This window comes from Coregonus lavaretus (genome assembly GCF_964263955.1).
Source record: "Coregonus lavaretus genome assembly, chromosome: 7".
NCBI lineage: Eukaryota > Metazoa > Chordata > Actinopteri > Salmoniformes > Salmonidae > Coregonus > Coregonus lavaretus.
In genome coordinates this window covers 54,044,782-54,058,613 of record NC_139994.1, presented here as the reverse complement: position 1 = coordinate 54,058,613, position 13,832 = coordinate 54,044,782, and the positions used below count along the sequence as shown (strand labels likewise).

Genomic DNA, 13,832 nt, shown 5'->3' with positions numbered 1-13,832 from the left:
TGTGGATTTCAATGTGGCAATGTAATTTAAGTGTAATCCTTTTTGACAAAATGTGGTGAAATTAGTCCAGAAGTTCATAAACATTAATTGATGGGGTTAAAACTGGAGGACAGCATTAATTCAATAGCTTGCACAGGTGACATGCCAAATTATGTTTCACAGTAGGACTAGTAAAACGGTGTGCATGACTACCTAAACTCTATCCCTCTCAGTCTGGTGAGAAATGTGATGTGATCACGAGGAGATCAGAAATCCGGGCAGTCATGCGCTAATCCGGTATTTAAAGGCCAGGGTTTTACTTGGCTGGTGTTGGGGCAATTAGTACAAGAGGGTCGGGCCGCATGGAAAGACAAGTGCGCACTGAGTTGAAACAGAAAAGGAACTTTGAAGTGATGAGGTTACGAGTAAGGTACTGACTACTGTTAGTGTGATTGAAGAAAGAGAATTGTGTGATCCATCTTTCCATTTAACTAACTTTCTGTTGTGTCATTTTGCCTATTCCTGGCTATGTGGAAGTATGGCTTGTTGGTGCTCTTGGGCGCAGTGTTTGTGCGCGCGCAGTTTCCGAGGGAATGTGTGACTCCAGAGGTACTTCGGAGTGGTCAGTGTTGTCCATCCCCGTTTGGGGTCGCAAATGACGACTGTGGGTCCGCAACTGGACGTGGACAGTGCATTTCGATAGCGGCAGACGCAAGTGCACACGGCCCCCAGTACCCCCACGATGGACGGGATGACCGTGAACGTTGGCCCATCCGCTACTTCAATCGAACCTGCCAGTGCAACGGGAATTTCACCGGTTATAATTGTGGCCGTTGTAGGCATGGATTGGCCGGTTTAAACTGTGACCAACTGGTTGCTGTTGGTACGTTGTTGTTTTTTATCACCCTGGAAAACAAATAACCAAATGTCGCAGTTTCCATTACAAAATGATTTGATGTTTTTACGCAATTGAAACAGCATAGGGTTAATCATCTCAAATATGTGTCTCATTTTAGTGGAGTGGTAAATCTCACACTTAAACCAATTTAACTATGATCAACAGTCCATATATCAGTTGAACAAAATAAGTAAATTATAGTCTACCACAAGCAACCTCTATACAAGGCACCGCCACACCGTACTTTACGCACGGCTGTTCAACTGGTTGAAAGCCACATATCTGCACAGATTATGGAAAGCATACAACACTTTAAAAATGACAAGGACACGAATGTCCATGGATTACATATAGTTGCATTTAATGTACGATATAATTACATGTTTGTCTCGAATTCAGGCAATGGTGTAGGCCTATGCATAAAGGTTAACGGTACTCTGGATAGGCTGCCTGCCCTATCTATACCCAATGGGCACAGACGTCAATTCAAAGTCCATTCCACGTTGGTTCAACGTAATTTCATTGGAATTACGTGGAAACAACGTTGATTCAACCAGTGTGTGCCCAGTGGGTAATTTCTCAATTTCTTCCCACAAAAGAATGTGCTCATTAACGCATGACTGGTTTTAATCCTTCAGTCCGGAGAAACGTGATGCAGCTCAGTGTGGATCAGAAGCGAGCTTTCGTGACCGCGCTGGACCAGGCCAAGAGCACCGTGCACCCGGACATTGTAATCGCTACGCGGCGGTACCAGGAGGTCTTCGGGCCCGATGGAAACACCCCGCAGTTTGAGAACATCACCATCTACAATTACTTTGTGTGGACCCACTACTATTCGGTCAGCAAGACCTTCTTGGGGACTGGCCAGCCGAGCTTTGGCGGAGTCGACTTCTCTCATGAAGGTCCCGGTTTTGTGACCTGGCACAGGTTTCACCTGCTCCAACTTGAGCGCGACATGCAGGTGAGATGGGGTACCGGCAATATGTAACTGTATACATGTAAAATATTAACTGAAATAGTACATCATAATGCAAATAACTTTTTTGTAGTGTGCCAACCACTGGTATGGTTGATTATTAGATTGATATCACAGTCTAATAGGCCATCATCTAATGCTATTATGGATTTTCACCACCAGCCAAATCCATTTGAATCTGTATTTATTGCCCATCAATAGTCATTTCACTTTCCCTATTGTTTGTTGGAATTGGTGCCGCATTAAGGGTGAGGATATCTTTCCAGATGAAGCAATTTCCTGCCAAAATCAAGCAAGCTTAGCAGAAAATGTGCTTAGGCGTTACTAGTCTGAGCCTAGATTTCCCTTCTAATAGGGCACAACAGAGCATCTGTTGCCCAAGTTATTTATTGAATTAGTCCTTGGTGCATTACTGACAAAGACTGTTTATTGTTTTTAAGGATCATTATCTTATTCATTATCTTGGCATAACCATATATTAGGCTTTAGCAATAAAGGCAAATCATTGTTTCATACAACTAAATAAATAAAATCAGTTGCAACTAAATATTGAGATTGTTTGATCAATGGGATGGAAATAATGCAGGCGCTACTCCTCTATGCCCATTTGTAACTGTTTTAATTGCAGTTTAAGGGGTTTCTAATTGCACAATACGATTATTATATCGTATATTAATTCTTTCTTACCCTACTTTCAATTTAGGATATGCTGCAAGACCCGTCCTTTGCCCTGCCCTACTGGAACTTTGCCATTGGTGGAAGCACCTGTGACATCTGCACAGATGACCTATTGGGAGCGAGGAGCAACCTCGATATGAATTCCATCAGCACCAACTCCATCTTCTCCAACTGGAGGGTGATCTGTGAGAGTGTGGAGGACTATGATACACTGGGGACCATCTGCAACAGTAAGCCTTTCGTAGTGCACTCATATCCTTCCAAGTTTTAAAGAGAACGCCCTATATGGTGGGTAGAAGTTGCCAGTAGGCACAGATGTTAAAATGTGTAAAAGTAACTGAGATTATAGAAACATACTCAGCAAAGTTGACAAATGACCAGAACATCAAGGGACATGTAGAGCCCCTTTGAGCAACTTCACCATTCCATATTGTGATACCTGCTGATTAATACATTGCTTACGCCTGGTTCACTGTTAATAAGTGCTGTTGCTGTTGGTGCAACACATTGTCAGAACACTAGGGGAAGCAGTGAGCTTGTCATCTGCCCAACATTAGTCCTCAAGCACTAGCTCCATCTCAATTCATCTTTCCTCGATTCCTTGCATCCTCTCTCCTCGTCACCTCAAAAACCCATCAGAGAATAAGGTTCAAAGTGGAGGGTCCTTCTCCTCCAATAGGGTGATTTCCAGAAGGATGGAAGAAAGGAAGAAAAAAAAAAAGATCTAAATAGTATTTAAACATGGCCCTGGTGTGTCCTTCAGCACTTCCCAACTTCCCACGCCTATTTATTATTCCCTTTAGTAACCCAGGTTACTGAGACCCCTCTTAACCCTCTACTCTGTCTCCACCCAGACACTGAGACCACACCCATCAGGAGGAACCCAGCTGGTAACGTGGCCCGCCCCATGGTGCAGCGTCTCCCTGAGCCTCAGGACGTGGCAGACTGCCTGCAGGTGAACAGCTTTGACACCCCTCCCTACTACTCCACCTCTTCAGAGAGCTTCAGGAACACCATCGAGGGTGAGTGGTTATTGCTGGACTACACAAATAGATATAGTCATTCACATTGAAACAAAAAGATATCACTACACTTCCTGTAGTGTACTGTACATATGCTCACACTGAACATTGAGGTTTGTTGTGCATGCTGACACTCACCCAGACGCACGCACACACACACTCACACACAACAGAGTGCATTCTGTTCTGTCCCGAGCAGGGTGCGAACCAACAACCTTCTACACATGATAACACACGCAACTCAAAGCCAACTGTCTTAGCTGACAGAGCAAGAGACTAGTCACTCTGAGAGATTTAGATCTCAGGGAAGGTTTGACGTCACCCATTTCACTGGTGTACTCCTGCCAACATGCTACCGGCGAGTTTCACATCCACTGCACACAGTTTCCTGTATTTAATCCACAAGCTACCTGTGGTGTGTGCACAGGATATAGCGCCCCCCAGGGAAACTACGACCCAGTGGTACGGAGCCTCCACAACCTGGCCCACCTATTTCTGAACGGAACAGGCGGACAGACCCACCTCTCGCCCAACGACCCCATCTTCGTGCTGCTCCACACTTTCACCGACGCCATCTTTGACGAGTGGCTCAGGAGGCACGCCCCTGGTAACGGATCCCATCCTACTATCAATCTCATGTTCAATACCTGATCTATTGTCTTCATGTAATGTCTTTGTCTGTGCTTGCTTGTCTGAAGATATGATGTTCTTCCATCCTCTGTGTATTTGTTGACTATGCGGTACAGGCCACTTTTTATCTTGTATTTACTTCTAAATTACATGGTAAAATGGTAATTACACAACAATTACATGATTACTATGCACCATTTGTTTAGCTCTGGCAGGCTTTTCTCTTTGTACGTCAGTGGCACATGTTCATAAGCTGACTCTTAACTGATACATTTTGCAGATTTGGCAGTCTATCCTTCAGAGAATGCCCCCATTGGTCACAACAGGGGGTACAACATGGTTCCCTTTTGGCCTCCAGTGACCAACGCTGAGATGTTTCTTACAGCCCCAGAGAACCTTGGCTACTCCTACGAGGCCGAATGGCCAGGTGTGTATAATGTCAATATAAATACAGGCTGAATGGCCAGGTGTGTATAATGTCAATATAAATACAGGCTGAATGGCCAGGTGTGTATAATGTCAATATAAATACAGGCTGAATGGCCAGGTGTGTATAATGTCAATATAAATACAGGCTGAATGGCCAGGTGTGTATAATGTCAATATAAATACAGGCTGAATGGCCAGGTGTGTATAATGTCAATATAAATACAGGCTGAATGGCCAGGTGTGTATAATGTCAATATAAATACATTATGGATATTTGTCTTATCTATTATATACAGTCAGGTCCGGAATAATTGGAACCCTTGATAAAGATGAGCAAAAAAGACTGTATAAAATAAATAATACAAATACTGAGCTATATTGAATGGGGAAAAAAAGGGAAATTATATATTTTATACTAATACAGTTAGAAAGAGATTTTGTTTAGAAAGTAATAGATCCACCACCATATTTTAAAGTAGGTATGTGGTTCTTTTCTACTTATGCATCCTTATTTCGATGCCAAATCCACCACTGGTGTGCCTGGCCAAATAGCTTTATTTTAATGTCATTCAACAAATGTAAATGCCTGGAGTTTGCTAAACGGCATTGGCACTTGGGTTGGGACCGGTCTTATGGTCAGATGACATGCAAATCGAGCTCTTTAGGTACGCACACCAGTGGTGGGTTTGGCTTGTCAAATATGATGGTGGATCTTTGATGTTATGGGGCTATTTTGTTTCCACTGGTGCTGGAGTCCTTGTTAAGGTCAATGGCATCATGAACTTTACCCAGTACCAGGACATTTTAGCCAAAAACCGCGTTACCTCTGCCAGGAGGCTGAAACTTGGCCGGAAGTAGATATTCCAGCAAGACGATAACTCCAAGCACACACCAAAATCCACAAATAAATGGTTAATTGACCACAACATCTACATTTTGCAATAGCCATCTGTCTCCGGACATAAAACCCATTGAAAACCTGTGGTTTGAATTGAAGAGGGCAGTCCATAAGTGCAGACGAAGGATATCAATGATCTGGAAAGATTTTGTATGTAGGAATGGTCTAAGAACCTTCCCAAATGTGTTCTCCAATCTCAGAAAACATTTTAGGAAAAGGCTCAGTGCGTTACCCTCACAAGGTGAGGTATTTAAAGGTATTGAAAACAAGGTGCCAATACTTTTGATCGTAATTTTTTGGGGGGGGATAATATGACTTGTTAAACAAAATCTCTTTATCTGAACAATTGTATTAGTATAAAATAATATAATTGTCCCATTGTTTTGTAGCTCAGTTTTTATTTTATACAGTATTTTCTGCTCATATTTATCAAGGGTGCCAATAATTATGGACTTTATATGCAAAGTGGTCTGCTTGTTATGCTTACAGTTTCTTCAAATTAGCTATTTTGGTAAGAGTCCTTCTGTCTGTCTGTCCATCTGTCTCTTTGCGAGTTTCACATTCCATACAATGACGAATATAACTGTTATAAATCTTGTCTCGTCTCTATAGCTGCTCCTTTAACTTTGACCGAGATCATCACCATTGCCATCGTTTCGGCCCTGGTCGTCGTGGCTGTAATCTTTGCTGCCACCACATGTGCGGTGCGCTCCCACTCTTACAGCAAACTGGAGGGCCGCCAGCCCCTGCTGGGAGAACAGTACCAACGCTACGACGACGAAAAAGGCCAATCCGTGGTCTGAGCTGTATGTGAAACTGCAGGGTTATGTTCGTTAGGGCACGCTTTTTGCAACAAAATCTCTGCAACATAAAATGAGCCCATCCCTGTTTCTGTCAATTTTCTTCCATTTGGTGCCTAATGAACATGACCCAGGCTTAGCTGAGCGTCACATATTTTCATACTTTTGTATTGTAAGCAGCTATGTTTTCATCATTTCAAATTGAGTTCCAAGTGTGGTAGAATATGCATCACAAACTGTATTCCGGGAGTGGACAAATGTTGTCAATGGAGGGTGTGGGTTGAATTAGGGGTGTTAATGCTGGTCTGGAACAAAAACCTGCACACTGTGGTCCACCCATTGCCAAGTTTTACCACCACTGCTGACTGCTGTAGTATGTAATTTGGAATCTTATTGATTGTATCACTCATTCTACTGTTAGTTACATTACAGAGTGCCTTGACCTGTATAACTATAGATTCTGAGTATAACTATAGATTCTGTAAATTTGTAAACATATTTCAATTTATTTGAATCCTTTTGTGTTCAAAATGGAATTTTTTATTCCATTGAAAAAATTTGATGATTAAACAAAATAAAAGGTTAAAAATGTGTCTTGCAATATTATAATTTCTGCAACATTTGTGGAGTGCAATGTCATGATTCATACACATTTACTCTTCTTATGTGCCTTGACAGCTACGGGCAAATTACTATGTGGACAAAGTAGAAACAAATAGAATAGGAAAAACGAAAGGATCCTTGTCTGAACCAAATCATATTTCAGTTGTATCGCCTACTTTGCCACTCTTGTGTAGGTAATGTCAATTCTCATGAATTGCCACAAGGGGGTAGAAGTGTGAAGTCCAATACGACTTCAAAAAAAGAGTCAATCAGGGCTAAATTAATTTGTGTTGCTTTGAAGAAATATATCATAATTAATCAGGTCAAATGTTGGTTAATGTGTTTGCTTTAAAGCCGTTTAATATAGCTTTTTAAAATGTATTGATTTTATTATGCTGGTGTGATAACAATGAGGCCACTAGGATGGCTACACAACATTGGTTTGAATTCAAATAAATTCAGCAAGAAAGACAGCTTACTGTAGCCTACTTTGCTAACATAAAATTGCAATTTAATCGTTTGTATGATTGAACTGATGATACTGATGAAAATACTGTAGGCTACCATATGGGTATATTTTGTACACAATAAGCAAAAATATACAATGCGACAATTGCCTTATCATTACGGCAAACAGGCGTAGTTTTATAATCCAACCTGTCCGGGGTGTAAGGTTTCAGTCATTTAACTGTGGTTGAGCAGCACGCCGTCATCCTACGGAGCTGCTCCTTGGTACGAATATTGTTTCAATGGTCACGGCTGACACCCCGGCGCAAGGGACTTCCAAACCTCTAATTTCACGTCTGTAGTGGCTTTTCTACAGTAATAACGGTGTTTGTTTCTATTTTGTTTTGGATTGTACTCTATATTTTGAGTTGGTGATAACATTTGGATTGGGCAACTGCGTTACTGTGCGCCTATGGATATAGCAGTCGCTTTCAACATCAGAACTCTCAGACCATCCAGGTTATGCCCTTTTCTTTGGACGTGAAATCAGTGGGAGTCATCAAACCACTGAACCCCATAATTTGCTCTCTGTGTTGTTCCTACTGCACGTAGCATATATATTTATTCGTTCGTTTATATTCTTACTGCAATTCTACCATGGAAGAGGACAACGTGTTATCCGATTTTAAGGATATTGAGAAAAAGTTGGGTCGCAAAGTTCCTGAAAGTCTCATTCGTTCCCTGGCGGGAGGAAATCACCATCACGACAAACATGAGGATAGAAAACCGGCGACACCGAAGAACCGGTCGAACTCTGCTGACTTAAAACGACTGGAGAACAAGATGTTATTTTTGAAACAGGAAATGGTAGGCTAACTGGTTACCTTAAAGAACTATGTCCGTCTGTCCCTGTCGGGTCAGTGAGTTGCTTCATGCAGTAATGCTATAATACAGTTTTTGAATACCGAAGCAAACATCCAAATCGGCAATTCGGACCCCGGCTTTTTCAAGTCAGTTCACTGCTCCTTCAAAACCATTCTGTATATTCATTTGCTGCATTGCATTAAGTGCAATTTACCCAATCTACACAAGATAACAAAAAGTATTTTAGCTGCAGTAGTCTAGTTGTTGCTGCTGTTTGCTTTATTGGACGTTAGTTCACTGACCTGTGATATCATAATTCAACATGTTATGCAGTAACTTCCAGAAACCTGATGGCAATCCACCTTTATTGCCATTGTGTTCATAGGTTATACTTTTGGCTTCTCAGAAGTTTATGGTTGACTTATAATGCAGCCTGGTCGCAAGGCATTGGAAATACGTATATAATAGTGAGTGACATGTCTCTTTTATGTTAGTGCAGTAGGACATTGACATGCACTGTAACTCTATCATCAGAAATAGAAGTAGGATATACACTATATGCTACAGTTTTTTTGCCGTATTTTTGGCCTGTCATTTGACGCATAACAAGACAATAGGAGTCGGTGTCACACTCCCAGAACTATCAACATTGGCCTACCTCTTAAATAACCAAATGTATTGAGTATTGCGCTATAAATCTATTGATTTAGTGATGTTTCTCACCCTCTCTCAGCAACAGGTGTGATGCCACCCAGTTGGTGAAAGCCATTCACACTTGCTCTCTACACACAACAACAATGCATAGTCCAGTATCAGGCAGGCAGACAATTCTCACCTCAATTAACTCTCACTTACACAAATTCCAAACTCAACAAAAATACAGGAGGATAGCCTGGAATCCAAATTGATTCACTTGGATTCCAGGCTACATAGCCTTGTCTTTGACCCACCGTATTGAGGAGACCCCCACCCCTTAAGGCTTAAGGTCAGTCGTGGCATTAGGACCGTTGAACAGATGGTCAAATTGACCGAGTTTGTACAGAAGGGGACTGCGTCGTTGCCTGGTTGACCAACTAAAAAAAATACCCCTCTCATGTGAGTTTCCATGTTGAGGTCATTGAAAGGGTGATTCATAATACCATCATGATGACAGGCCTAGTAAACTATAATAATAGAGAAGATATCCACCCAAGAGTCCATTTTGCCGGACACAAAGGCATATCGTGATGGAGGAAAGCTAGTCTTTGGGTTCTGACTGGACAGTCAAAAATGATATTGATGACAACACTGAAATGCATCCACCAAGCTCTTGGGAGTAAAGCAGAAAAATACCAGTTTTATTCCATTCAGTTTAATTAAATGTAAGACAAGTGTAGACTGCTGTGCTCCCTACTATAGTGAATGGCACATTTGGGCCATCTAAGGCTTTTGTGCTGCTGTCACTTCTTCAATCCAATTAGGCTGCTTTTCTCTTGGCCATTTGGCTAACCGGCTGGTTCACTTTACAATATACATAGAGGTATTAACAGTTGGTCAAATCTGTATAGGATTGACCTGTATTGCCTATAACTCCCATTTTAGACAAATGCCCAGAATAATGTAACTTGTTTTAAACAAGAGTTAAAAACTTTAATCGTAAGTAAGTATTGTTGGATGCTAAATCAATTAAGTTCAATATCAATGACTAACAAACTAAAACGAAAGGAGCAGTAAATCACATTAGCTATACCGATCTTGTGATTCACCACCCCATTCAAGCCAACTTTAATTGACACTGCTAATGCTACTGTAAAATTCCACTATGCTCTGGCTCGACGTCTGTGCACACATAAAGGACAGGTTATATCCGTAAAGCAAACACTGGCAGCATTATGACTTAAACGGGGCCTGTCGCGATCAACTCCCAAGAAAGTGCTCTGTTTTATAGCCATCCAGCTGTCCGGAACATTGTATGAGCCTTGTCAACCACCATCTGGCATAATGCTTTTTGACTGGCTAGAGACTGCTGCCACTGACTGTCCATTGGCGTAAATGGCTGTCTATTTGTCGCTAGTAGCCAGGGGGAATCTTTCTGAATGAGACCATAGGCTACCCTCTATTGGGGTTGTCATGGTGAAGTGATAAATCAATGGTGGTACTGTATGGGTATCAGGGTGAGAATGTCCTGCTATGCCCTCACAGGCCATGCTGTTACATGCCAAGGATGGAATGACTTCCTGTGGCATGCTGTTTTTGTTTTACCTTGGTCTTTGTCCAGGATAGTTTTTTTCCAGCTTTACTTTGCCAACTCAAAATACATGCTGGTGATGTTCTTCTCACAATAATGGAATAGGACAGCAATGTATTTAGAAAACAAACAACATTTTAGGCCTAATTGTTGGAAGTGTGTTGTGTGTAAAAAAAAAAAAAAAATCTATAATAACAAAGTCCTAAAATGAATCTCCTTCTAACCCAAAACGCAGGCCCACCTCCGTGCCATCGATGTCAAGCTGATGCAGCAGCTTATGTCAATCAACGAGGGCATCGAATCCATCAAATGGGTGATGGAGGACAAGGGGGGCATAGCCAGTCGTGAAAGCAGCCTGACGGGCAGCCTGTACAGCTTAACGGACAGCGAGGATGACACCTCTTCACGCGGCAGCATCACCAGTCTGCATGATGGAAACAGTGATGGACTGGACGGGATATCCGTGGGCAGTTATCTGGATACGTTGGATGAGTTAGCCGAGGACCTTCCAGACCACCCTTCTCCAACGGACCTTGATCCTTTCTCAGATAAACCAATTATAGAGGACAAGACTTTCAGCAAGCCACCAATGCGACTCAAAGTGGATTCCGATGAGTACTATTGCTTTGGATAGCGATGCGTGGCTATGGGGCTAATACCAACGCAGGCAAAGACCACAGGGTTATTTTACCTAGCATTGTCAATGAGTTGGCATGGTAATAGTTCATTAGAAATGTTTCATAAGTTGTCTAGTTCATTGTGTTCGCTGTGTGAAATATAGCGCATGGATGTTTCCGTTGATGATCTGTGTTATTTTCCTGCTGCTAAGTGTTCTACAGTGATGTCACAGTGACATTTAAGTGGGTTTACAAGGGGCAAATACTCAGTTGTGCTATTTTGTATCTTAAAACCAAATTCCTTTTTGTCTTTGATGCATTTACAACTCACTAAACCCAAAAAGTAATGCTAAGTAGTGCACTCTCATCCTCATCATCTTTGGTGTTGCGTTCGAGTGCTCTCACCAAGACCCTCCCCTTGAATCCTCCAGGAGCGTTGAGGCGACACTTTGAGTGGGAATCTAACTTACAAATGTAACCTTTAAGAAGTATTTTGTTGTTTGTTTTGATGTTTAAACGACACGACTGAATTGGCAAAAATGTGATGTGTTTTTCACAAAATGTTCATTCAGTGCACTCTGACTGTACTCCTAAGAGTCTGATACCTCAGTGTCTTGTTTTCTTTTTCACTTAGATACCATGTCTTTGGTTAGCCGTTCATCCATCTGAACTAAGTTAATGTAGTAGATAAGGAATTTGTGGTAATTTGGAGCATTAGGGGTTCCATGCGGAGACATCGGCTGGACTGGTTTAATGGGGCAGAAATACTGTTTTCCCTCATCTAGAGGTTGTATCATTCAAGTGCAATTTGCGAACATGCCAAATCACTGTATTTTAGCTCATCTACTAAATATGAAAGCTATCAAAATAAAACATTGATTTTGACAGTTATATGCTTACATATTAAACATTGGACAGGTACATTTGTTCTTGCTTGCTTTTTTATTTAGACAAACGGCAGTCAAATCGCCATGCCGACAGGGTTATTATTTTACTATTTTTGCTTTGTTTTACCACAAGAGATTAATTGCAAACCAGTTACAAAGCGGAAATATTTAAGTTCACAACACTCGGTTAATTGAATTACTAGATAGTATTTGTTGTTCACGGTTTATAACTTAATGTTGAACTAGTCAACTAGTTAATGACTGGTAACTGACAAAAGTCAAGTACAAAAGTAATGCCATTTATTTCTGTTCAATGGTGATTTAGCTTTAAATTCCACTTTCTGTGTTGATTCACATTAGTGTTGTTTCATGCAGCCTACTTTTTAATATTGTAATTTATTGTTTTTATTGGTGTTGTTGAAAGGTTTGTTGGGGAAAATAAATAATATATTGTGATACTCTTCTTTCTCAGTTTCTGTATACAGTTGGTTTATTCTACAACTCACGCACACACACTGGTTCACACAATGGCCATTTTGTGGTAACATGCAATTAGTGGAGAGAATTGTTGGATTATTTATAAAGGCCACAGAAGCGATCATATGCACATTTTTATGATGAGGCAGTCTTGCTCCATTTTTGTCAGACTAGTGAAGTTTCAACATGTGGTAGTTTGACCAATGTACCATGGATAATTGTGCCCAGTTAGAGCTAGATTCTATCAGATCCGAGCTAGCCGACACCCGCATAGCGGTTGTTTTGGTGGTGTCGGAGGTGGAACTGGGTTAGAGCTGTCAAATCTACAATCGGCTCCTGGCATTATACCTAAAGCGGACATTGCCATTGGCTGCATGGAGTCGCATTAAGAGAAATCCCATGCAGCCTTGTTTACAAGTTCGAACACAGGAATGTGTGATGTAATCTACACCACCATTAGAATGATAGAAATCCTCATTATTTTATAATTTTTCATTTTGAGTGTAATTATTTCTATATAGCCTACTCTTTCTCATTCTGAACTTCTAACAGGAGTGGGATGGGTGTGGCTTCCTGACACTGATCGCAAGAGCAGCTGCTCACCGATTTGGAAGCTCGAATGCAGTTACACCTCCGACACCGCCAAAATATCAGCTATGTGGGTGTCGGCTATCGCCGGTTAATGCTAGATCTGATAAAATCTAGGCCTACGTCTTTTAATCTCCACTATTTACTTGAAAAAACACAAAGCAAAGAGGGTGATTAATCTTCTAAATTAAGGAAATGGCAGTTAATTTTCTTCTTAAAGCCCTTTTAACTATTAATGGAAGGAAAACCATTTGGGATTACACTCGAGTGACGACTTAACTTCTCATAGACTAAGCATCATGTTACTAAACTAAACCTTGGGAATATTCATCACACAATATTATAGTCGGATCAAGTCAATAAAAACGAATGTACGTCAGAGAGAAGACAGAAACAGAAAAGGAATGCTAACCACATATATTTATGGCCATTTTAGTTAATCATGCTGGCTTGTTGGATGCAAAGGGGGATAATTGAATTTCAAGAATGGAGTGTGCATATAGAATATCATTATTGGAAAGCAAAGGCCCTTTTCGTACGATGAGCAGCCCCACTACATTCCAGTTCCCACACAGTGATGACATCACCATCTGCTCTATTTAACACTGCAGCTAACCCATATCACCTCTCTCAATTATTTTTTCTACGTTAAAGACAGCCATTGTGGTCACATACGCCTCTGTGAGTCACAGATAATTCTGAGGATGGGTAGCATGCAAAATAAATACAAATACCCTTGCAAGGGGTATAATAAAGTTTCATATTGGTTCAAATGACATGTTTTCCTTAACATTGGAGGTGCAGCGATTAGT

At 41.2% G+C, this 13,832-nt stretch overlaps 2 protein-coding genes across 2 annotated transcripts; both read left to right on the top strand.

Moving 5' to 3' along the window:
• The first annotated feature begins 308 nt into the window (after positions 1-308).
• On the top strand, positions 309-7,376 carry LOC311132864 (5,6-dihydroxyindole-2-carboxylic acid oxidase-like). The gene is made up of 7 exons (XM_084166220.1): positions 309-862; positions 1,516-1,838; positions 2,557-2,761; positions 3,386-3,553; positions 3,981-4,160; positions 4,464-4,610; positions 6,123-7,376. Exons 1-7 carry the CDS (start codon positions 508-510, stop codon positions 6,311-6,313), a joined length of 1,569 nt encoding a protein of 522 aa, XP_084022346.1. The 5' UTR covers positions 309-507; the 3' UTR covers positions 6,314-7,376.
• A 215-nt stretch (positions 7,377-7,591) lies between these two features.
• LOC311131740 (leucine rich adaptor protein 1-like) lies at positions 7,592-12,413 on the top strand. The gene is made up of 2 exons (XM_084164867.1): positions 7,592-8,227; positions 10,687-12,413. The coding sequence occupies exons 1-2, from the start codon at positions 8,018-8,020 to the stop codon at positions 11,083-11,085; spliced, it is 609 nt and encodes a 202-aa protein (XP_084020993.1). The 5' UTR covers positions 7,592-8,017; the 3' UTR covers positions 11,086-12,413.
• Positions 12,414-13,832: the final 1,419 nt, after the last annotated feature.